Genomic DNA, 25808 nt, shown 5'->3' on the forward strand with positions numbered 1-25808 from the left:
CCATCCCTTCTAAATATTTCATGTTTTTATTTTATTTTTTAAGCTTGCTCGTTCTGATAGAGTTTCTTTGTATCTTTAGGTTGACTGCATTCAGGCAGTGCCGATACCAGAACTGCCTCCCCCTGCTACGTTCCAGTCGATTGGTGTTCAGGTGGAAGACGGGTGGCGGTGAGTGATCCTTTAACTAGTTTTTTTTGGTATGTCGTTTGCTTTCTCCTGGGCTTTGAAGGGACTGTCCTAGAGAGGAGGTTTGCAGTTTTTCCCTAGAAATTTACCATTCCAGACATTCTCTAGGGCATTGTGTTGTCTTGGGAAAGAGGTCTTCTTCACATTGAGGTAACCTAATGAGAACATGCTTCCCAAGGTGTCTATGTTTCAATAGTGTCATCCCGGGTATTGACAAAAGAAGGTCCAGTGTTGCCCTAGAATGCTAGACCACCTCCATTTTTGACGCATAAGCCCTCGCCACCCTATTCCACCCAGAAGTAGCCAACCAACGAAAGGAGCAGCCCAGCTATTTGAATTCACGATAGGTTGCTGCTGTTATTTTTTTTTTTCTTCTGTATTTTGAATGAGAATCTCAGCATTTGTTCCTTGTATTTTTACAAAAGCAAATAACCTCAGGAATGAAACCATGTGGACTGTGTAAGCAAAAAGGCATGTCTTTTTCACAGTTGTAGTAGACAAACGGATAGAAGGGTAAAAAAATACGTTTTGCCAGTGCCGTAATATTGATGTATAATTAGCATAAGGGACATTGGTTAAAATAAGGCACTAACTCAATTGCTAGGTTCAGATATTCACGTATGGGTTATGTAATTAAAAAAGGTTGCATTATCCCATAGCAGTGGGCAGTTGGGTTGTAGGCGCAGGCTGTGTAAGCTCTTGTGTCTGCCATCATGGATAGGTGCAAGAGGGATGGGACAATGAAGTAGTTGCTTGACGGAAACTTTTAACTTAACAACATCCAAGATCTCAATCTCTAACTGGATGGTGAAGTCTCCTAATAAATCTGCACAAATGTTGCGTGGGAGTAATTCAAAGGTAGAGAGTTCATCGTATGTATGAGGGCTCACTCATCTACTTAACATCATTCAGTGTCAACTTGATTGAGTGGAAACATTACTACAGAAAACACAGAGCTAGGCCAAGTAAGAATTTCCGTCACACATGTATTGTATTCATACTTGTACGAAAAATGTGGATGTGTGGAGCAGATGAGACAGTGCTCGCATGGTGATAATATTTACAACAACCAACACTCAGACACTATAAAATCCCCAATGGTTGTATGATCTCATTGGCTCAGAAAGGCAAAGGAAGTTCAAATAAATCTGTAATGGCCATTGTCACACAAGGTACTCCTGCACTGGATAACTCAACAGTTTATAACACCAATTAGACTCCGGTTACGACTGTGTGGCAACTTTCTGTACCACAAGACTCTGAGCTGACTAATGAAGATAGGTGGTTGAGATTATCCAACCCACATGAAGGTGACATGGTAGTTGGATGACAACGACCGGAGGAGACCCCTCCGAGATTTTGGATACGAAATGTCGACAAATCCCCCTCCATAATCCCCCCCCCCCCCCCCCCCTCCCCCCCCCGCTCCTAATTTGTTGACATCTAAATCTAATATGAAGGGATTTTGTATTTATTTGAAGCTTCCTATGCCTTTCTGAGCCAAAGAGATCATATAAACATTGGGAATTGTATAGTGTCTTTGTGTGTTACTTATAAATATGACTATCCATGTATGCACTGCATCGCCTACACTACACATTCACATATTTTGCACATTTTCTATATGTGTATATATATATGCAATTCATGCATGGTGGAAATTCTTACTTTTTCCGGCACTGTTTTCTGTAGTAATGTTTCCCACAATCAAGTTGATATTGAATGATGTTAAGTAGATGAGAGTGCCCTCATACCCAAGGACTTTTGAATGAGTCCCACGTGACAATTTTTGCAGATTTCTATACCTATTTACCTGTGGGCATATAGTGTTGTCCTTGTTATTTGGAGTTTCCTAATAAGGCATGTTCTATACTCAGCCTGGTGCAAATGTGTCCCAGGAAGAGACGATTATGACGAGTCTGCCTCCCAGCATTCTCTCTTGGTTCTAATGAAGATTTATGCAGTTCTCGAGAGAGAATACATGTTCGGTGCATGTTCCATGTGACTTGTCAGTGATGTCTATGCTGTGAGGCGCTCTAAGTATTTGTGGTTCTCCGTAACCCGGTGAAAATCTGTGACACTAGCAGATAGTTGCAGGGAAGCAAGGCCTCCTGGTCGCTCTGTGAAACAATTTACTGATGATATCTGGGGTTTATATGATTATGATGGTGTCTTTGGTTGGTGGAACACAATTTGAGACTTTCTTTGTGACATTGTCAACCTGTCTGAATGAGGAAGTAAGTTGTAACAAGTTCCTCTTACTGTCTCCCACTCAGAAACAGCCGCTCTAGCAGCATGACGTCCAAACAGGAGACCGACTCGGACACGCAGGAGCTGAGTAACTCTAGTTGCAAGTCTTCGGACAAAAGCCTTTGCGACTGCCCACTGCCAAAACACAATGCCGTCAACGACCCTGGCAGCAGGCTGCCTCCCAAAGCTCCCCTTCTTCGAAAAAATCTCTCCCATGGAGACAGCATCGACCCAGCCCTTGAGACTTCCTCTCTTCCACCACCCGATCCCTGGCTGGAGTCTTCCACTAACTCGTCTGCCGAGCCCACGCAAACAGGGGCTTGTGGCCGGGACGGGCACTGGTTCTTGAAACTTCTACAGGCAGAGACCGAAAGGTTAGAAGGATGGTGCCGGCAAATGGACAAGGAAAGCAAAGAGAACAATCTGTGTGAAGAAGGTAAGTTGATTGATCAAGGAGAGTAAAGAAGTTGGAGATGAATGAAGGGGAGGGGACCTAGAGTGAGGAGTTTTGGGGCTTCAGGGCATTGAGGAAAGCAGAGAGTTTATGGTTATAGGTAGAAAAGTAATGTGGGGGGGTGCAGTCACTACCCAACATTGGCTGATGGAAGATGTCCCCATTAATGTATTCGAATGCCTTCCTGAAATGAGTAGCAGTTAATAATGCTATGGATCTCGAGTCTTGATTTTGGAGTGGAGTGGAGGATGCAGGGACTTGACTCCTTGACATTGATATAGACCCTGCAGTGTAAATTTAATGATTGAAACCAAAGCAGGTTGTTGCACCTGGTGACATTGGTTGTCTTCTTGTGGTTGGTATAAAGTTCCATATATGTGTAGATATTGTTCCTGGTCACATTAGCCAAGTGATATTAGTTTAAAAATAAATAGATTGCAGCTTTGGTCTCCACTAAGTTTAGTGCTCCGTTATTTTCATCCAAACTATCTTCCTGAATATCCACCAGCCTTCTGTCCAGTTCCCAGGCACAATTTCCTCATTGATTGCACTATTAAAATGTACTTGTACATAAATCTTTATGTGCATAGATAAACGATTTTTTGCATTCAATGGGCTTTTATTATCGTAGGTAAGCTTAATACCTCCTCCAGCTCAACTCCTCACACCTTATCAGCATTTAGGTTAAATATCTACTGCAAATCATTTTTTATTTTTATTTATTTATTAACTTAATCTAGTATTTCATTCAAGACTCTTTTGGATTTTTAACTCCATAATATAATACTGCAAATTCTATTCCAGCAGTACAAATGATAATTTTGCATTTATATAGTGATACATTCCCCAATGTAAGGCGCCATAGCACATTTTCAGTCGGGCAGCACACATGCTTAGGAGTATTTTATTGTTTTCCATCTTACATGTGAAACGTTTTGGTGTTGTGTGCAAAATCACATGGGGTGTTATTATCTTCTCTTGGGGCGCAGCACCTAGCATGTTGCATGGACGAGAGGGTGTGAGAGATGGGCACACAGATTATAATGGTAATCGGGCCTAAAACATATAGGCAGCAGCACTGGTTTACCAGAAATCATATAGCAATATGTGCAATGCAGAGATGCTGTCATATGAGTAAAGAGATGCCAAACTAGCAAGAATGGCAGTTGTGACATGAGCCGCTGCTGTATAGCTTGCGCAAAGGCAAGGATGGTGCCTGCTGTTGTTCAGATAAACCTCAAGAGAAATTGAACTGGAATCAAGCTTGGCAACCTGAAGAGAACATACAAGATCTTTAATAGGCCCAGATTTCGCCTGCCCTTCCTAGGCTGAAGAAGTTCAAGTAGGGCTTGAACACCAACCATCGCTCATTCTCTCAAAGGCAGAGGAGTACCAGTTGACCAGTAGCTAGTCAGGTCATTGCTCGGCCCTTCGCCGGGCTGTACCCGTCACCTACGAGGGTGAGTGACTCAGCGTTTGGTGGGTTGCTGCCCTGATAACACAAGAACCGAAGCCGGCCCGGTGCCACCCCTGCCGATGAGCCGAATACTTTCTCTTCGATCCCAGAAACCCTTGCTCTTTGTAGTTTTACATGGACAGGGCACACTCATGCCCTTCTGGAATATTCTGTCGTTCTTAGTTGGAAATGACATTCCAGGATAAAAAAAGACTTACCCTGCTTCCGCTGTTTCAGCTAGTACATCAGCATGAGGAACAGCCCACTTCCCGTAATCCAAAGGTAGTTTATTAAGCAATTGAACGAGCTTCACACTAAACGATCAGCCCGTTATTCTCGCATGGTGAAACTCTCAAAAACAGAAACTCCAAATTATATGACGGGGGAAGTCAGACCGCATATTACATGGTACCAAAAAGATGTCCTATTAAAGCCTTGACTTTTGCCAATCTCTACTTGTGGCTACCCTCCCACCTAGAGGCGGGACTGAAAACCACTACTTTAACAGTACATTTCAGAGCTTTGGTGCTCCACACTGATTTGTGTGTGGTACAAAACATGCCCGTTTTATGTATCCTCGCTTTCTCCAATTTCTTTTTTCTGCTGAATGTTGTCAACCCTTTTTCTGTCACAGTCAGCAACTTCTAAGCTCTGGCCCAATGTCTTGACCACAATCAATTTTATATTCATGTTTTGTAGTTTGCTTTTTTTCACTCTCCGTCGTCATCTTCCTCAAACGTTGGTAGCTAATTCTACAACACTACAACTTTTTTATTGGCTTTGTGTCACTAAATGTCAGCAGCATCTGACCAGCATCAACCTTGTTGGTCTTACCCACGAAACCGGCATCCATTCAAGCATGAACTCTGTGTGCTACCGTTGGCATGAGGTCCACCAAGAAGTGGATGGTTTGCTTATAGAGCAAGGGCTCTGATATTGTAGGAGATGTTGGATTTCCTCTTTAGGAAGAAGAGGGAGGAAATGATTAACAAGGCTCATCCACTGTTGCTCTATGGCATCGAGCCATTCTTTTCTGGACATGATGCTGCGGTCTGTTCCACCAGTAGGTGAAGCAAGTCTTCCTTCCTTCCCTGGGTGTGCGTCAGGGTATTTAAGTCTGTTTTCTCTGATTACTCTGAAAATGCTTCTCAAGCCTGGTGCCTGCTGTGCTTGGGTGTATTTCACAGGCTTAGCATAAGTAGCCCCATCTCCTGACTCTCCTTCTCCATTTTTGATTCCCACACCTACTCTCTGCATGTGGTTGTAGAAGGAAATTGCCACACTGTGAATGAGCTGAAAGCCTTTCCTTAAAGCGTATGAGTTTTTATTCTCCCAGTTGTAAAAAGAACAATTGATGGACTGAATGCTAAACAAAGTCAAACATTCACCTCCAGTGCCGAGATCTGGGCCTAAACCCAATGGTTTTGCTCCCCATGTCATTCTAGTTTGGACCTAACCATACGCAAATGAGTCTTGACCCTGTTCCTCATTAGAACAGTCCAGACCAAACTGCCAGGCCAGGTCCTTCCTGAACCGTAAACAAGAATCCTGGGACTGGTTTTGGGGTATCGCCCATCATCAGCCAGGCTAGCTCGACTCCAGTGTCATGGAGAGTACGGGACCCACCTCTAGGTATAGCTGTCCCACTTAGGGTGACAAATGCAAAAAGAACAATTGGTGGGCGAAATTCAAGGTACACACACGCTCAGTCTTCCCTGCAGCCCCTCAAAAACAGGAGGCACAAGTAAAAGTGGAAGCACTGCTAGGGTCCAGCTCCCGTTGTGCCAACATCTCGGGTCATATATTCTTTGGTGGTCACTGACACCACAGACCTGCCATACCAAAAAGTAAGTAAACCCACCACTATTCCTGCCAGTTCTAAGAGTTGGCACTGTTTTGCCCGGCTGACCTACTGGAATCTCATGAGTCTCTGTAGTAATGTAATTCCATTGCCTTTGAACTCTATCCTAGCTCAGGGAGAGGGTACTTGGTGGCAGATAGGTCTGATTTTTTACACGCTTCAGCCAGCCACAGCTGGTCCATGACTTTCCAATTCCTTGCTAGCTCCACTAGGACTTCAGTGCTGATTTTGTCATCAGCCTTGACTCTTTCCTTTTGTGCAAAGGTTAAAAAACGAAAGGCTAGGAAGTTCTGCTGCAGCTCCTGCTCACTTCATTGGTGCTCACAAGTAACACCCCAGGCGGCTTTTGATAAAGTGTCTGTCCTAACTGGACATTCTGAACTGGACAAACTATCTTATAGGTCCATCTCGGAGCCATCACCTTGAAGTGTGCTCTCATATGGTGGTTGATCATTGACCTGCTCACCAGAGTGGAAACCAGTGCCAGAGACCAGAGGGACCTGCATCAATCCAGGTGCTACCATGTGGTGAGTGCCAAAGATTTTGAAATTCTGTCCATTGAGGATGCTAAGCTGCATCAGAAAATGAGGGAAGATGTGCTAGTGGCAACAACAGCTCCTTCACCAAATCTGCCTTGGCTTCTCAGACACAAATCCACATGGAAGCTTGAGAGATATGGAGGTAGCCTCTCTTAGAACCTGCGATCTCGCATTCATTGGATAGGAGAATTACAAGTCTACCAGTGACGGGCCAGTCTTCTTTTGTGAGAACCACACAGCTAAGACATGTTTCTGGACACATGCAGTTGGTAAGTGTTCCAGTTTGGTGATATCTCCTTTAGGCTATCCAGTGAAAATGATATCATGGCATATTATAAGCTTTAGTTGTGGCACACGTTCACCAGAAACTCTCTGTGGCCCCAAGGCTAGGCTGAGGAAGAGTACAATAAGATCTTCAACCTGGGCAGGGAACCTGCAGTACAAAAACTGCAGATGACCCAAAAATGTATCCATGCTGGCACCATGGCTATGAAATCCAACCTGTCCATGCTGAGGAAATCCTGGTTTACATCCTCAAATGTTAAGCCTGAGTCATTAGGAGTCAGTCCTAAACCTCGCCTTTGATGGGACAAAACTGTTCAGTTTGCAGACTGATGTGTTTCTCTAGCATTACAAGGTGAACTTAGTCACTTTCAAATCAATGAGATTCATGTAAGTGCTACCGCTGAGACGTAATACCCTCTTCCATATTGCAAAGGCCTTATCTTTCAAGGCTGCGGGCCAATTTTGCTAAAAACTAGCAACCTGAAATGTAGTTTTCCTGAAGCAGTCCGCAGTCCAGTCGAGGTATTGGGAAGGAAGGACAAGCCAACTGTCCAAGCCTCAGCGGAGGCCAAGATATTTAGATGACCTACCTGTGAACTTTTTTCCCAGGCAGTAAGACAATGACAAGGAAATAATTTTATCCTTCACCGTCTAAAGCCCAGAGCTATTGTAAGAGGAAAAAAACATTTTTATGTTAATACTGCCCTCACACACTTTGCAGTGTCATGCTTCATCATTGGGCTGCATCTGACGCCCAAGTGCAGACCAACACAATGGGCGGAGCGCATTTTTTTTTAGAAATGAAGTTTTATAGTGGTGAGAGAACAGAAAGACTAACAAAGTCAACAGAAAACACGAATAATATAAACAGACGTAAGGAAAGAATATTCCCTAAAGAAATAAAATAATTAAAAAATAATAATTCGTGAAGATTAGGGGAGGTAAGGACCCCTAGATCCCTGCTGCGTAAACCAACATGGATTTTTTAATCCTACCAAGGGGTGACCGGAATAAAGAATGATGACGGCTCCCTCTTAGGCAGTTTTAAGTGTTTATGTCTGCACTTTGTGGTCCCTTCTTTAGGGAATATTCTTTCCTTACGTCTGTTTAAATTATTCGTGTTTTCTGTTGACTTTGTTAGACACTGCAAAGTGTGTGAGGGCAGTATTAATATAAAAATGTTTTTTTACTCTTACAATAACTCTGGGCTTTAGACGGTGAAGGATAAAATTATTTCCTTGTCATTGTCTTATTGCCTGGGAAAAAAAGTTTTAATGTACGTAGTTCTTCTCTGCCAAGTGAGTTTCCATGTTTGATAGGGGATTCAGAGAAGGCTCCCTCTCTCCCTAGTCTCTCCCTTTTGTGATATTATTACTACCTGTGGACTTGCCAACCTTTCTCTCCACTGCCACCATAGGGCCTATATAACCACTGTTGCAGAGGTCTCTTTCAGTGGTAACAAATGACACTGCTCTACAACCTCCACCGCCCCTGCCAACCAGGCCACCCATGCAGTAGGACTGTCTCCTGCTTTTTGGAGAAGCATAACCAGTCCAATGGCCAGAAAGAGGGCATGAATATGCCACTATTTCTTTTTAAGGGAAAAGAACAACGACTCTGCCTCCTTTAGACATGTACTTTCTGTTGCTGCAGAAGTATAAGACGCTGATTTTCACTCATTTGTTCACATCTTTGTAAAGCAACAATTGCCAGTCTTCAGGGGACCTTCAGGATCCCTACGTTTGTGTACGTAAGCCCACTGCAAGCTAACAGAATGCAGCGACAGCGCATGCGCTGTCTCAGACGAGACCTAAAAACGCACCAATAGTTGTGCCATGTGCTGTATACACCTGCTTGCTCTGTTCCAGCACCCAATACTCGAGTTATAAGTAAGGTAGCAGACTCCAGTTCCATTTCTGGGTGGCACGGTACTCGCAGGTTATTATTAAATGTATCCAGTTACCGCTAGGAAAGGAATCAAAATGGGCTGGGTTTTAAAACCGAGAAATTAGTTTCTCTCTCTCTCACACTCACTCACTCATTCCCCTCGCATTCTCCCATCACGTTGCCAGGGAAACGTTTTATTAAGGGACGCTTAATCTCTGTTTTTTCTTGTATTTTGTCTTGTAGTGGATCATGTCACTGAGGTAGCATGCTGCGTCTTCATAGATTATCCTTGTAGGAGACTTAGTGTGGAGGCCATGCTGAGAATGTCAAGAGCTTGTCTCTTTAGCACTTGATCTCAGCCCTAACCATGAACACTTGATCTAGGCTGCATTGCTTTGCAAATGCTCATGGGTTCATGTCCATAAACGTAATCAATATGTGCTACTTGATAAAACTGGTATAAGCACAGTTTAGCTGACGCTATATGTGGCCAATTTCAAATTATATTTTCAGAATCGGCTGGGTGGTCCTTCTGTCTAATATAATATGTGCCTTTGTGAAGTGCTTTTCTTTGCATGACTGCCGAAACTCAATGTGTTTGAATCGTGAAGTATCCTAATAGTTGAAGGCCTTACAGCCAAGCTTCATCTGTCTTTGTCCTTAAACGGTGTACAGAAAATCGGATCCACCATCTTGTAAGCCTGTTGGTCAAAACAGAGCCCAGCTTTTTTTGTCCCTCTATTTTTAGGTCTGCCATTCACCATTACCTTTTGATTTTATTTAAATGTATATGTATAATATACCTATATATAAGGCTTTCAGTCGGCCCTCTTCGTTTATTGATTTCTTATTGTAGTATTCACATTTATCTTTCACCCACTACAGCATACAACTTGGGCAGTGGGTCAGCCCACTTAAGCTATTGTTTTACTTCTCTGTGTGTGACGACATTCTGCCCTTTGCAAGATTAGATCCACACACAAAGCAGTGCTTTTCTGATAGAGACTTTCAAATGCTAGATCTGGGTAATTTTGATAGCAAAGTCTGCCTCTGGGGTCTCGGCTCCAATCTTGCTTTTACGTCGTGTAACTGATGTGGCAAAATAATCAGAAAGGCCATCCATGACCTCCAAGCCAAACTTGTCGTTGTGGAACTTTGAAGGAATTCTAAGTAGGCCAATCTCGGTCGAGGGCACAGATGCGCTTCAGATGCTGTTCTTGTAACAGATCGTCGTTGAAATCACGAAGCTCCGCTAATTTGAAGTCCACAAAACCAGAAGAAATCCAAACACAACTCTCCTTCGTACTGCCATTCCCAACACAGGGAGTTGCACAACATCCAAAGTACCTCTAGGCCACGGAGTTTTTCCCCACTTTTGAAACTGAATCCAAAGCTGCTCCTTATGCACCACGTCTTTCCCGGACCATCAGCAACGCCACAGCAGTTTCATGAGCAGAAAAGAGTCCTAGGAGAAAACTTTGGTACTCCTCCGGATCCTGCTGGAGTGCCTTTGGGCCCTATGGTTCCAAGGTGGCTTCCAGTCGACTCACTGCTGGTGGACTCCTCCCCAATGGCAACTGTGCCTCTTGTCCCAAGTCCAGTTCCATCTTTGAGCTCTACTCCACCAAATCCATCCCAGCGGCAACGTTCAAGACCCAGTTGGCATTGTGACCGACACCGTCACCAAGGCCAGAAGTCTAGCAGGTTGGTTTTATCAGACTCTGAAGCTCTACCACCATCTGACCCCCCCCCCTCCCCCCCCCCCCCCCCCCAAACCCAGGTTCAAGCAGTTTCCGTCAGTATTCCGATCATGATCATTCTAAAGAGGAGAGTTCTTAGAATGACAAACTTATTTTTGGAGTTGCAGGATGTCAGTGGTCTGGACACCTCACCAAATATTGATGTTTCTTCTCCTAATCCACTGCTACAAAAGAATATGCCTCCTTTGCCTTGGTGACTCTGAGGTCAGCAGAAGTCTTGGACCCACAATAGAGGTCAAAACTAATGCTCTTGTTAAAGATTCTTCACCCAGGCCAAACTAATCAGGAGCCTCACCTCCCTTTTATCAAATCCCTGCTGGACGTACCGATGGGAACCTGCTCAAAGCCACGATCTTGCCCCACAGTCAGTAGACCAGTTGCAAGGTGGCATAGACCTGTCCCATGGGGATCTGGACTTTCACATCCAACACCCCATCCCAGAAAGCATGGTGGAGCAGGCATCTACAAGCAGGCTTAACCCCAAAATATTGGCCACCGCACTGCCAGACAGGGGATCAAAACGTATGGCTACATTTGCCTAGCGCATGTTGTCGTCTGCCAGCCTTGCCCTCAGAGCTGACACCTGGGGAGTTGCTTGCATCAATTGTGGGGAAGAGTGGCAGACATCTTGCCAACTGTCCCTGTTCACTTCTGGCCAATTCTACAACACTATATCAAAAAGAAGGGGGAAAGAGAGGTTTTTAACGGTTAGGTTCACCCTCCCATTGTATGTATAATTAAATAAATAATCTGAGTCGTCAGATTATGAGAACCTAACCAAAGGGTGTGAGGAAAGCACTTGTTTCCTGAAAAACCCAGGCAAAAGAAAGAAAGGGCAATTCCTTTCTTTAGTCCCCTCACTCACCAGGGTTTCCCCACGGTGACATGCTTCATCATTGGGGTCCTCTCAGTCCTCTACGGGCTGAGGCGTGCTGCGACTTGCGGATTTACGTAGGAGCACTGAACAAGACTATGTGTTGTGCAAGTGTTGTGGTGTGGAGTGGTTTAAAGTGAGTTAAAATAATTAACTAGTGGGCCAATCTAATTTTATTGTTGCTCCTAGCTAATTAATTAAAAAAGTGGGTAATGTGCTAGAGATAACTACTATAATGGGTAAGTGTACCTAGCATCCGTTGTCGACTAGTTTCAAGCTTCCCAAGCTCTTCATCAGGACTACACTGGGACCAGCCCAGTGTGAATACCACTCCTAGAAGACCTAAATTGGTGCATGAAATAAGTGAAAAAAACGAAAAACGCTGTGCAAATTTAGCATGCGTTACTCAAAATACATACGTAATGTACGTCTCATGGAATTATTTTAAAAGGCAAAACTGTGCCTCATGGTCGACTGAGGGGGGGTTGGACACTCGTACACTTGTACTCGTCAGGCCACCCGCCGGAAACACCTACTAGTGCACTGCCTCGCCGACCGCATATGTATGCGGTCGGCGAGGCAGTGCACTAGTAGGTGTTTAGGTCTTCTAGGAGTGGTGTTTAGGTCTTCTAGGAGTGGTATTCACACTGGGCTGGTCCCAGTGTAGTCCTGATGAAGAGCTTGGGAAGCTTGAAACTAGTCGACAACGGATGCTAGGTACACTTACCCATTATAGTAGTTATCTCTAGCACATTACCCACTTTTTTAATTAATTAGCTAGGAGCAACAATAAAATTAGATTGGCCCACTAGTTAATTATTTTAACTCACTTTAAACCACTCCACACCACAACACTTGCACAACACATAGTCTTGTTCAGTGCTCCTACGTAAATCCGCAAGTCGCAGCACGCCTCAGCCCGTAGAGGACTGAGAGGACCCCAATGATGAAGCATGTCACCGTGGGGAAACCCTGGTGAGTGAGGGGACTAAAGAAAGGAATTGCCCTTTCTTTCTTTTGCCTGGGTTTTTCAGGAAACAAGTGCTTTCCTCACACCCTTTGGTTAGGTTCTCATAATCTGACGACTCAGATTATTTATTCAATTCTACAACACCTCATTACAGACTGCCATGATGCAACGAAGTTCTCCAGATGTTTTAGTCTGACACTACTTACTGTCTGTGTAGGATAGCCAAGACCAGTGTGGTGCTTTTCAAATGACGCCCAGCAACCCTTCATAGGCATTCCTGTTGATGAGACTAGGCTCTGTGGAGCGAAGGCTGACTTGACCTTGGAAAGGTTTAAAGTGAGCAAGGCCACAGCATGGTCTCTAGGCCTAGCCCGTCTGTTCAGAAGTTCCCCCAGCAAATTTGCCCTTTTTGAGGCTTCAGCAGGAAATACAAGCAGAGGCTACGCAGTGTGTTCCTCAACCACATCATGCCTGTCAGCCCTTTCAAGGTACAGAATCAAGCCAGCAGCCTCCAGGGCACAGGGAACAGCATGTTACCCAAACTCCTCCTCCTACAGTGGTCGCAAAACCACCTTAAATTGTCCTCTGTGGCTCATTAGCTCCCTGTGGGAGGACGAATCACCTTCTACCTCCCCAGCAGGGGAGTATCGCATACAACCAATGAGTGCTCCAGAATACTAGAACACGGTTACTCCCTTCTCTTCAGGTCATATCTCCGGTATATGACACCAACGCTTCAACAACTCCCACAGAACCTCTTGTCCATATTCCAAAGATCCCAGGAGAAAAGTTCAAACTCTCTTGGCCAAGGAGCTATAGAGAGGGTGCCGGCATAAGAGATCGGGACTGAATGTTGCTCTGTTATATTCTGAAGCCGAAAAACGACTGACAAATTTGTCTTTGATGTCACTCACAACCTTGAGGTGAAAAAATCCCCCATAGTGCTCAGTTGCCAATTTCCAACTTTTTGTATCTATCCCCCCCCCCCCCCCTCACGCCCCTCAAAAAATTAATCTGCCATTGCTCACAGCTGCTAGACTGAGGCAAAGAAGTAATGGGGAAGCCATATATGGCCTCTCCTCCCGGTCCCAAATGTGAAAAATGAATTACCTGCCATCCATAGCTATCCCTTTCCACCTCCCTGCCTTCTTTCCCCCTTCGGCAGCTGTGCTTTTAGTCAAAGCAGATACACAGTGTTGCACCAACAGGCTCTCGGAGTCCTTTCATCCTGACCTGGGAGTCTTTTACAAAGTAGCAACAGTTGGGAACGTTATCAAATGTTACTATGTCATAGCAGTGAATTACTAGAGTTAGAATTTGGGGTACACGGTTGCCTAATGGAAGCTATTTATAACAACGAGGATTATGAAGCAGCAGTGGATAAGGCAATGTTTAAGTGCTATGTAAATGGTCACCCTTTCTCCCCGATAAACAGTGGTAGGCGACCCAAGTTAAATGCTAGTGAACACGTATGAAGGCAGAGAGTATCATTGTCTCAAACTGCATGTAACTGCCTTGAAACGAGCTAACGAGTAACACAAGCGCGTGTATAAGTAACGCTTGTGGTGCGTGTGTCTCTGTGCTGCATAAACTGCCGGTGACTGCTGCATAGGAGTTGTTTGGTTACCACCTTGAAAGGACTGTCCTACACTCCTAAACCTCTGGATTTAGATAAAACTCCTCAGTGTTTTATTACAACCTGATTTTTTTACAAATGCCTTACATTTTCTCAGTAATTTTATTCTTCCCACTGACATAGTTGTACATGACTGACACTTTAGTTGTGCGAAAAAGATATTTGGAAGGCTTTCTTTACGTTTTAAACGTTTACCTCATTAAGTAACAACATATAACATTGTATGGATCATTTTTATACTGTATTAAGCAAGAAGGAAATACAATGACTTTATTCACCTAACATTTGTTTACAATGGTTATGAATAACTCAAAATAGAAACTTGGAGGCTATTTTAGGGGTATTAAAGTATCTAAAATATACTCCCAACATGAGCCTAAGAGATGACTTTGTGAAATCAACACACGATTTGTTGACTGAGCTACATGGGCACGATTTGCAGCAAGCAGTAAATCTCCTGAAAGTTAAAATTTAAGATTCGTTTTGGGGCCCAATTCACACGTGATTCAATCAAGAACATGTCCTTTAAATACAGTACTATATTATCACCGCCACTATTTGAGGAAAGATTTTCTTCAAGCACGTGTTAACATAGCTGAACTGCTAAAATATAAATTTGAGAAATTCAATATGAGATTATTTTCTACTGGAAGTATGCTGCGCGTTTTACAGCTCATGCTTACTTGTGTCCTTAGCAGTCACCTTTTAATTCAAAGATTTTCAATTTTTAAGTACACACATTAACTTCTCTTAAGTTAATAAATGTTAAGTAGGTACTTTAAAAATGCTAATAGTTTCACTGTATAAAGAATACATGCCTAGATCGTTGTAAGTTCTCGTGAGAAAAATTAAGGTATTAAAAAAAGACTATGCTTGGGCCATAATCTCCTGTATAATGTGGGTTTTCCAAACATTCTGGACTCTGCTTGTGTAGATCCATTTGGGTCTTAATACTGCATAGACGCATAAGCACAGCGTGGATTAGGTGCACACTCGAAGTCAGATGCTATAATGCAGATACACAGATCTGAATTAAAATGTCTATGGTGTCTTCCACCCCTGCTTCCCTTAACCTCTGTGTTTTTCCTATGTCAGTGGTCGGGAAGGTGCTCAGTGCTGTTGGCAGTGCCCAGCTGCTCGTTTCTCAGAAGTTTCAGCAGTTTCGAGGCCTTTGTGAGCAGAACTTGGTGAGTAACGTTGTAGAATTTATCTAATTGTCATGAAGGAAAGGGGACTTTAAAAAGTACAGTGTCCATCTTCTGGTCCATTCATCCGCCCAGCTCTGCATATTTAGCCTTTGGATTCGTGTCAGTCAAGGCTACATGGTCTGACTTAATTCTGGGTGTTTCTAAATGTAGAACTCCCTTCTTCACCCACTTCTGTAGGTCCTGAATAGAGGATAATTGTTTTTCATTTTTGTTTTAGAAATGTTTACCCTCTCTAGGGCCTCCATCAAATCCAAACATTTTGGTGGGGCCTCGTAGTTCCACAAAACTTGCTATCATTTTCCCCAACACCATGCAGGACGGCCGTCCCAAAAATCTATTCCAGTTTAGCAGTTTTCCACTTGTAACTGTTTCAGTTACCTTGTGTTCTCATTTTTATGTAGAATCCCAACGCAAACCCTCGACCAACTGCCCAAGACCTGGCTGGATTCTGGGACCTCCTGCAGCTTTCCATTGAGGACATCAGCATGAAGTTTGATGAACTCTACCAACTCAAGTCCAACAACTGGCAGCTAGCAGAAACGCCGGAAAAAAAGGTGAGCATGAATGGATTGGGTAAGCAAGGACAGGGGTAGTGTTTGGGTCAAGTAGTGGCAGGAATCAAAACATTGTTTAGACACCGATACATTTTTGTCAGTGACAGGAAACCTTAAAATGAGAAGGCTGGGATCCGAGCAAACATGAACAAGCATTGGCATAGCCAATAGGTCTCGCTTTTGGGACCTTATAAGTGTTTGGCCAAGCAACAGTTGCATAACTAAATACTTATAAGGTCCCAGAAGCGAGACCTATTGGCTATGCATAGCGGCCGTGCGGCCGCAAAAGTGAAAGTAATCCCGGTGCGTGGCGCGCGTGCCCGTGCACATGCACTGTAGCTCTAGGCTGGCCTGGTAGCACTTTTTGGAGCCCTCTCAATAAGTCTCGCCAGACCAGCGCATGCGCTGGGTCAGGCGAGACCTAAAAGTGATGCATAAGCCTGTAACACCGGCATTTTCTCACCCATAGGATCCAATGTTATTTTCCATATAGCAAGCTTTAAAATTTTCTTTTCTTCATAGTTTTATTTGTAGGTTCCTTATCCTTTTTTGACATTTCAGTATTCATGTTAATTTTCCATGTGCATGGTCTTCAGAGAGTCCATATTGCAAAGCAGTGAATCCAGACAGAGTCAGAGTGCAGCCTGGACAGTGGGTCAGGGAATATAAAAGTTGCCCGTGTGCCCCCGCCTGAAATTGAATTTGAGATGTGATGAAGGGCAGCATCTTAAATTTTACCCTTGTTGCATTCAGACTCCTTATAGTCTGGCCTCATTGTAGCAGATTTGAGCCCGATCTCATTAAAATAGGTTGGAGTTTTGAAAAAGCGTTGACGCTGTAAATGGATAGAATTGTTTTTTAGTTCAAAATATTTTAAACATTCATATGACTGCATTCTCCCCACTTCTGCCTGTGCCGCAACTTCAGGACCTGAGCTTCTGCTGTGGGGCCTAAAAATTGTAACACTCAACATGTGTTCAGTCTAAAATGGTTGCAGGATGCATTTTGTGTGATAAATCTTGCTGCTGGGTTAGTGTCACTTTTAGGAGCTAGTGTTTGAAGAGTATGTTCCCTGCTCTCAAGTCATCGGGATGATTCAAAGGGAGCAGCATCTGCCACTAGATTCAAGGGATAATAGTTCATCTTCAGGGGCACCAGTGACACCTTCCTCAAACAAAGTCGTGATAACACATTATCAGATGAACAATCTCCACTCTTGCTTCTCCACCACTGGGGTGTGGGTTGGGAAACCAACTGTTTCAGGCACTCCCGAGTTTTTGGCCACAGGGTATGAGCTGTAAAAAGCCATGAAAAGCAGCTCTAGCCAACACTGTGCTGGCATGCCGACCCCCCGCCCCCGTGAAAATGTCCTCCGCAGCCCTCAATAGGCTGTTCTGCATGCTCATGCATGCTTTCACTCTGTTTGTCCCGTAAGTCACTACTAACAGAGTCAGACGAAGATGATATCCAATGCTATATACTGCTCCACTTCTGTATCTCTGCTTCTGCCTTCCACCTTCCCTGGAAAGGATGAAAGTTTTGCCACATGTTCTTTGAAAGGCTAACACCCAGTAATCAGCCACCTCTGGTCCCCATTTGAAGTCTATCCCTTTCACTAAACAAACTCTGAGCTTGGTCTTCTTTTCTCATGCTTTCCTTAAAGTTAGAGTATTTATGATCAAGATATGATTGTGGTTGACAAACGGGCATAGCCTCTTTGCAATCTTGTGATTGACTGACTTGTATCCTTCTCAAATGTAGGAAACTACTTGATTTTAGCATGTGTTGTAGGTACACCTGTCTTCTAGTGTTGGGCTTTTGCAAGTTGTTCTTCTTTGACGAAATCTCTAGAGTCAAAAGGTATATAGTCACTCCTTATGCTGGCATTGCGCGTGGGCACCAACTCCATGTTAGATTTTTTTTTTCCGCCATCGGGTTCTGCTGTGTCAACCAGAGCTCCAGAATCAAGGTGCCAGTCGACGGTTTCTCCACCAACCCCGGGTCTAAACACCTTATCGTGGAAGCCAACCATCTAGAAGGACCTGGCATCAGAACTGGTTCTGAAAACGCATAGACGAGTTCTAGTCATATCAGTCTGCCCTTCCATTTCTCTGCTACCACCTCTGCCTGCTCTTCATCCTCCTACTCCCCATCCTCAACCTCCTGTCCCTTTCCTGCCACCTCCAGACACTTCCAAATGCATATACACCTCAGGGTTCACCTCAGTCTTATTGCGACTCACACAATCTCTACTACATGGAGGAGCCATACAACACTTCTGAAAAACCAGGTGGGGTGGTTGAACCCTAGGATGATTTTACTACAGGTCCTCCTGCGTATACTCATCCAGACCTGTATCTTTCAAGAATTTCCGGAGGAGGAGAAGTAGTGCTTGGTTGAGAATTTTTTTTTTATTATGGAGCGTACTTTTCAGTTCCTACCCATGCTAAGGGCATGTTGAAACCAGCTACAGAATCCTTTAAGGGCCTGTTGAAAACCAGGTTAATAACCCCAAGGCCATACCTTGTGACCCACCATACATCTGGGGAAATGTAGAACAGGAGTCCTTAGTTGTCTGCTCTGCACAGTAGTGTATAAACTCTCAGGGGGTTGTGGACACTCCGTCACCCGACAAGGAAAGTAAGATGTTTTAACACAGGAGTCAAGAAGGTGGCCACTGGGGCAGCTAACCACTAGCATGTTGCCAATTTTGGCACAATATGATAGTGCCCATTGGGACCCAATGTTGAAGTTGCTTCAACACCTGCTGCCTGAATACCAACAAAATGGGGAAGGGGGCTGTAACTGGTCACAGAGGCAAAACTATTTCTAACGCAACCATGTTTTGCGCCCTGGATGCTGCAGAAACTGCAGCATGGGGAGGTCAATACAAGATATCTAATTTGGTGACATGCATGGCTCCATATCTTGCTGTTTAAATCTGAGGTGCTTTAACACCTACTTAATCTCTCCTTTGAAGAGCAACATTTGTATGGGCCACAGGTCGACCATAAGTTAGAAAAATTGAGGAGGATACAGATAGGGATAAAACTATAGGGCTCCCTAAACCGCTAGCCAGAGAGGGTCCTTTCAAAGGCAGCAATACCGATGAGGTTCTAAGACTGCTCGTACCAGAGGTAACAGCAGCCTCAGCAACCCTACCCCTTAAACTCCTAAAAGTTACCTAAGAGGAAGAGGTACTTCATGGTAGTGGCCATTGTTACCAACTCAAGGTCTTGCTGCTTGGCATAACCATCCCCGGTGGGTCTTTTTTTTTTAATTCAAGTCATTTTTATTGAAATAACAATACAATAACTCTTCCAATCAAAAAAGTTCAAATCAGTCTTTGGAAGACAAATACAAAACAGAAATAAATAGCACCTGACACATGATATAAAGTAGAATAAACATAAAGTAAAGAAAACATAAAATAAAGCACCTCCGGCTTGCATCATCAATGAACAGGTACATATATATACACATACTGCACAAAATGTGGGAGCGGCGCACCTGGGTTCAAGAGGATACACCCTGTCGTACGGACAACCAACCTCGTTCAGAATGCCTAGCAGTAGTTGCAGCTTATCTAAAATGAGGGGACATTCATGTATTCCCTCACTTGGACGATTGGCTCTTCAAGTGCTTAACTGACAGTCAAAGTCTAGCCCATACACAAACCATTTTTTTTCTCCTACAGGCCTTGGACTTTACCATCAACGTCACCAAGATGCAATCCTTTCTAGGGCCAACTCTAAATCTGGTGACAGACAGACCCTACCCTAGCCAACAAAGAATCTTGGCTTTCCAACAGCTTGTCCCTCTTCTTTTTTTAAATATTTTTTTTATAGCCAACGAGTCCTCTGCCAGCCTGTTCACAATGGCCTCCTTTATAGCCATAGTTCCCCATGCCAGACTGCACATGCGTCCTCGTCAACAGTTCTTTGCAGCACAATGATCTCAAGCGGAGCGTTTAGTGGAGGACCTAGTGTAGGTAAAAGTAATTGATCATCGCTCTCTGCAGTGGTGGAACAGAAACAATCCTTGTTAGGACTGACCTATCAAAGACCCCTTTACCACAGGTCACCAACACCATGGATGTATCACAGGGGTGGGTGGAGGCGGGGGCGCAGCACATCTCAATCTCGATGCATTTCAAGCACTGTGGACTCCACAATAGCAGAGTTGGCACGTCAGTTACCTTAAACTCCTAGCAATTCAGCTGGCCCACAAAGCCTTCCTCCTGCAGACACAGGGCAAACGGACAACATGACAGTGATGTACTACCTACAGAAGCAAGGCGGCGCCCACTTTCTCCACCTTTCTAGCTCATTCCATTTGGATCCGGACTCTTCATTGCAACCTCAATTTGGTAACGAAGTACGTTGCAGGAACAGACAGTGACCTAGCAGACCTACTCAGCAGGTCAAACCAAGAAGTCCACGAGTGGGAGCTCAATCCCCGAGTAATAAACAATTACTTCAGGCACTGGGGAACCCCACAGATAGACCCGTTTCCACCCCAGAAAATGCAAAATGCCCAAGCCTTGCCTCCAGGTTCCATCCACATAGCCCATGGGGAACACACTTCGGATTAACTGTTCAAGGATATGTGCCTATGCTTTTCTGCTTCTTCTGCTCCTTCCACAAGTGGCCGGAAGTTGAAACAAACGTTCATCCTTGTAGCTGCCACCTGGCCAGAGAGCCCTGGTACTCTACTCGAAATGTCCATCAGTCTCCATGAGAAGCTCTTCGACAGGCCGGATCTTCTTACTAGAAACCAGGGACAGATCAGATATCAAACAACTCAACCTAGTGATCTGGCCCTGAGATTCTATAGTTCAGCTGCCAAAGCCTCCCTCAGAGTTTTTGGACATCCTCAAGGAAGCACGCTGACAACTACTCAAGCTTGCTATGTAGCAAAATGTAAGGGGTTGCTACACTACTGTATCTGAAACCATATAGAGCCATTAAACCCTGCTGTCCAGGACATTATACGCAACCTCCTTCATCTACAACACTCTGGATTAGCATACCCTTGCGTTGTGTTCTATGTTGTAGCCATGGCCACTTAGGTACAGAACGGAGAACATGCCTCCTTGTTCAGTGTAACGGCCATCAAAGCTTTTATTGAGGTCCTCAAGAGTTATTTCCCGAAGGTGCCACCAGCCCCTCAGTTGAGTCTGAACATAGTCCTCACCAGACTCACAGATCCTCATTTTGAGCCAATGCATTCCTTCCACTTTATTTTTTTATTTTGCAAAGAGTTTTATATAGTGCGAACTAGACACGAAGGTATCAGAACGCTTTGCATGAGCTCCAGTTGCGTTACAGACGGACACATTCATTTTTTGTTAGGCATGGGAAGATTAAGTGATTTGCTCAGAATCACAGGATGTTGGGCGTCCCTGCTGAGACCCGAACCAAGTTCCCCAGCTTTGAGGTCGACCGCCCTAGCCGTTAGGCCACATCCTCTCCCCTAGTTCCTTTCATGCAAGGTTGCAGTCTTAGTTGCTATAGCCCCACTCATGCATCAGTGAACTGCAAGCAGTCACATTTCAAGAACCCTATGTCCAGTTTTGCAAGGACAGAGTAGTTTTACACACCACCCGAAGTTTCTGCTAAAGGTTATTTACCCTTTTAATCTCAACCAGACCATTGAACTTCGGTTTTCTTTCACAACCACACTTTAGACTCTCAGAGGGCTCTCATGTACTACATTGATAGGACTAAATTATTTCCTAGGGCGGACCAGTTGTTGGTACCTTTTAGCAGCCCTCAAGAGTTCAGCCTATTCATTTAGAAAATTCTGCTTTTGAAATAGTCAGGTGCATCAAAACCTGCTATCTTGAAACCAAGCGAGTTCTCCCTGTACCTGCCAGAGCACCCCCCGCCCCATACAAAAAGGCCACTTCGATGGCTTTCCTTGGAAATATTCTACAAGCTGGTATTTGTAAAGCAGCTACTTGCCCAGCCCCTCACACTATTACCAAACACTACTGTGTGGAGGTTCTTTCTCGACAGCAGGGTTTAGTTAGCCAGGCGGTCCTACAGTCACTTTTACAGACATCTGTTCCATTCACACACTAGCCAACACTTAAACAGTGGAACTGCTTTACAGTTTATGTATCACATGTGTATCTACTAAAGCAACACCGGCCATTAACGGAAAATGTTGTTTACTAGGTAGGCATCTGTTCGTAGCGTGTGTTGCTGTACATTCAGCTGCGCTCATCCAACCCCCCACATGCATGTGGCTCTGGCTGCAGATCTTTTTTCCTTTTCTTTACTTACATCTTTAGCAATGCACCTATACACCACTTTCCCCTACCATGCAGTACCACTTCTAACGCACTAGGTGAAAAACATCTAACATGGAGTTGGTGCCCAAACGCAATGCCAGCATGAGCAGGAGTCACCATATAACTCATGGCTTGCGAGACTTCTTCAAAGTAAAACATACTACAAACACCCAAGCTCACCACTCAATGGCAGGAGCAGGCTGAACATGTCACTCAACATCATTACACACTACAAAGAGATGCTTACAAGGTAACATTTTCCTGTTGCATCTTAGGCTATTCTAGATTCACAAGAAACTGTCCCATCCCCATGCGTATGGAACAGTATACTAAGAAAGAGATATCAAATAATACTTCCCTACCGCAAAACTGTCGAAGGGAATCAATGATGGACCTGGTGAATAAATAGTAATGCTTTATGGGATTACCGTAGATATAATCAGAAGTTGTGTAGACTCGTTTGGTGAATACATAAATATAAATGTTTTACTTTAAAGGAAGTTTTAACTGACCAATCCAACAGATGGCAGAATACCTTACTGCATATAAATCTGGAACCGAATATGTTTAAGGGCAGTTAAAGATTTTTTTGTGACAATGCAAAATAAGAAAGTTGCTGCTAGGGAATTTTTCAAGTTGCTGTTCGAAAGCTTGTTGGAGGGGTGTTTGTGGTCTCTGGTCGAAGTGTGGTCAGAAAGCATATCTTGATGCATGTTTTGATGTGTTCTTTCTTACTGTCTCTTTATAGGAAGTGAAGAGACCACCCCCGCCTGTGCCAAAGAAGCCGGCCAAGCCCAAAACACCTCTCAACCGAGACAAAGCCTCCGACTCTGTGGACAAACAACGCCAGGAGGCCCGTAAACGACTGATGGCTGCAAAACGGGCCGCCTCGGTGCGACAGAACTCTGCCACAGAGAGTGCAGACAGCATTGAGATCTATGTACCTGAGGCGCAGACTCGACTTTGAGCTCTGGGGAGAAAACACAATAAAGAAATAAACATTAAGCAAAGATGATTAAAAGCAAATCAACAGAAAACCAACATGTAGTTCTCTATAAACGCTAGTGTGATTTATTCACGTGACTGCAGGCCAGGTGGAGCGAGAGGCCGGTACTCCAATTTTGTTATTTTTATCAGCTTTAAATAATGAAGATTAGGAAAAGAAGCAAACTACAACTGCCCCAAGCCCTGCTACCTTGCTTGTCAGGGCTCTAATGTGGTCTTCCGAACTGGATGGAAACTCCTTGGATTACCTCCCCAACTCCCCTTTTACTCATTCCCACCCATTCTTTCTACGCTGGTTCCAAGCTCAAAAGTTGGTAAAATGTTATTCAGGCTAAAATCAGAAACTCTTGTTTGGGTTCCGTGGCGTCTGCAGGATCCATGGGAGTGGGCACTGTTGCCCTGCTGGTCTTCCTTTATCCCATCTCTTGATGAATCACACACAGTATCATTTCTCTGCTGTCGTCCTGGCCCCCTTCCTTCTAACATGGCCCATGTCAAAGTTGACCTTCTGCCTTTTTTTCTGATTTCCACTTCCATAATGCAAGCGTGCCACCAATATTATTTGCTGCGATGTTAAACTCTCATTCTGTGCAATTGTCTGTGGGTTTTATGACCCCCATATTTGTTGCAAAATATGGAAGCGGACTGTCTGCACTTGGCATGTTGGGAACAATCTCTTAGGAGAAAAGACTTGATTATTTGATGCAGTTTAAAAATCAGGAAATAGAGTAGGATCTGCCAATAATTGAATTGTGGATCCATATTAAAAATGACAATGGACTAAATTGATCTTTGAAACACAAATATCATTTGTTTAAACAAACAAAAAAAAATGTGCGGGTAAGGGAATGACAAGGGTGTTTTGCAGCTCAAACAAACTCCACTATTTGCCTACGTTTTTCATTCATTTAACAGTTTTTCTTATTTTGTCCACTTGGATATTTCTCTCCATACAATTCTCCTCAACCATAATTTCTGCGCATTCTGTTCTTGCCTTTACTCTTTTCACCACCAGTCCAACCACCTTCTCTTCATGCACCACCATGCACCCAATTATGGTGTCCTTTTTTCATGTCTCTTCCTTTTGTCCTCCAGCATAGCAAGGTGGAATTCCCTTGCCTCAGTCACTCTGTAAGCGTTTGTTCTGGTGCACAGAATGTTTAATTCATCTGAGAAGAGATGTAAGATGCACATATCTGTACTATTGAACTAAAATTCAAAACAAGAGTTCTGCTAGACTGTGCAACATTAGTACAGGGACCATGCAATAATAGACAAACATGATAGAGTTTGGAAGGAGTCAGGAACACGCCCTGTCTACTTTCATGATCACATGCACCCATATCCTCTGTGGAGGCTGGGAAGAGTAACTGTAGGAGGGCTCGAATACTTCTAATTTTCCTTCATGTGGGAATAAGAGGGGGCTATTTTAGTTTAATGTTTAATTTTCTCATTTTCCACTCGCATCATGGTACCACTACAGTCCATTAGTACACACAGCGAGAAAGCCTAACTTGCCAGTGGCATGCACAGATGAATCAAACAAGACCTAGGGGATATACATACCACTGACTTTTAGGGTGCTCTGTGCTGCCAAATGATTTCTTTTCTGTCATAGTACTCTTTATTTATTTATACAAAGTAAAAATTAGAACTGAACGGTTTTTAAAGTCAGTTTTAGTTTTGAAAAAATAAGATAGTTTTAGTGAACTACAGCGCTGTCCGAGAACTGGTGGGGTTATCATTTTTTATTGGTTTGTAGAGCAAGAGAGAATGGTCCTATTGAGGAGAATCCTCTGTTTGTGAGGCACATGGGCCTGCGGTTGAAATGGTGCCCACCACTTTCATGCAAGCGTCGGCCTCTCCTGTGGCCTGTAAAATATGTATGTATACATATGCACAGAACTGGTGTGTACTAGGATTTGTAAATTTAATGCGAACACTCGTAGGCGTACAGGGTGCATGCACGCTACGGAGAGCGCGCAATGCTGCGCGAGTTAACACGTGTCCAGGTGTGCCTGTGTGCTCATCATATATTTTTACATATGTACAATATCTAGACGTTTGTTAAAAGTGTGTGTAAAAATAGACACCTATAAACCATATGCATAACACTTTACCCTTCTGGTGTACAATGCTTTGTTTATTTGGGCGGGAAAACAACCGTTGATATCTGTGGATCCTGTGCTTCTTCCACCATATGAGCACCAAAGAAGGAGCTTTGGGAAGAGTGACTCCTATGATTAATAGTTTCCACATCAACGGTTTTAGACGAACACCAAAGCTTCCCGCTTTATATATCTACGTCTTTATTCATACCATGAAATTAGAGATTCAAGCTCTGAATTGGGTCCACTCTTCCCCTGTGGCATCATATGCGCCCCTGAAGGCCAGTACATGTTTAACATATTCAGGTTGTTGTTTCCAACTTTGTGTACAGAGCAAGGTCCGCAGGTCGGGTCAAAAGCTTTAAAGTTTTCGAGGAAGCTCCGGGAAACACCAAAAGTCCACCATCATAGTCTACATAGAAAAATCTGGAGGGGGAAATACCTGAAGAAAACCCCGGATTGTCCGGTTTCTTTTTC

At 43.9% G+C, this 25808-nt stretch overlaps 1 protein-coding gene across 1 annotated transcript in view; it reads left to right on the top strand.

The window, feature by feature from the left end:
* Window positions 1-25342, top strand: part of DLGAP4 (DLG associated protein 4) — a 1545411-nt gene extending 1520069 nt beyond the window's left edge. Inside the window, exons 10-14 of the mRNA XM_085619178.1 lie at window positions 80-168; window positions 2463-2872; window positions 15254-15345; window positions 15768-15920; window positions 22967-25342. Coding sequence (XP_085475304.1) covers window positions 80-168; window positions 2463-2872; window positions 15254-15345; window positions 15768-15920; window positions 22967-23185 — 963 coding nt within the window. The 3' untranslated portion in view covers window positions 23186-25342. The remainder of the gene's footprint in view (window positions 1-79; window positions 169-2462; window positions 2873-15253; window positions 15346-15767; window positions 15921-22966) is intronic.
* The last annotated feature ends 466 nt before the right edge of the window (window positions 25343-25808 follow it).

The sequence above is a fragment of the Triturus cristatus genome, chromosome 7 (assembly GCF_964204655.1).
Source record: "Triturus cristatus chromosome 7, aTriCri1.1, whole genome shotgun sequence".
Lineage (NCBI taxonomy): Eukaryota > Metazoa > Chordata > Amphibia > Caudata > Salamandridae > Triturus > Triturus cristatus.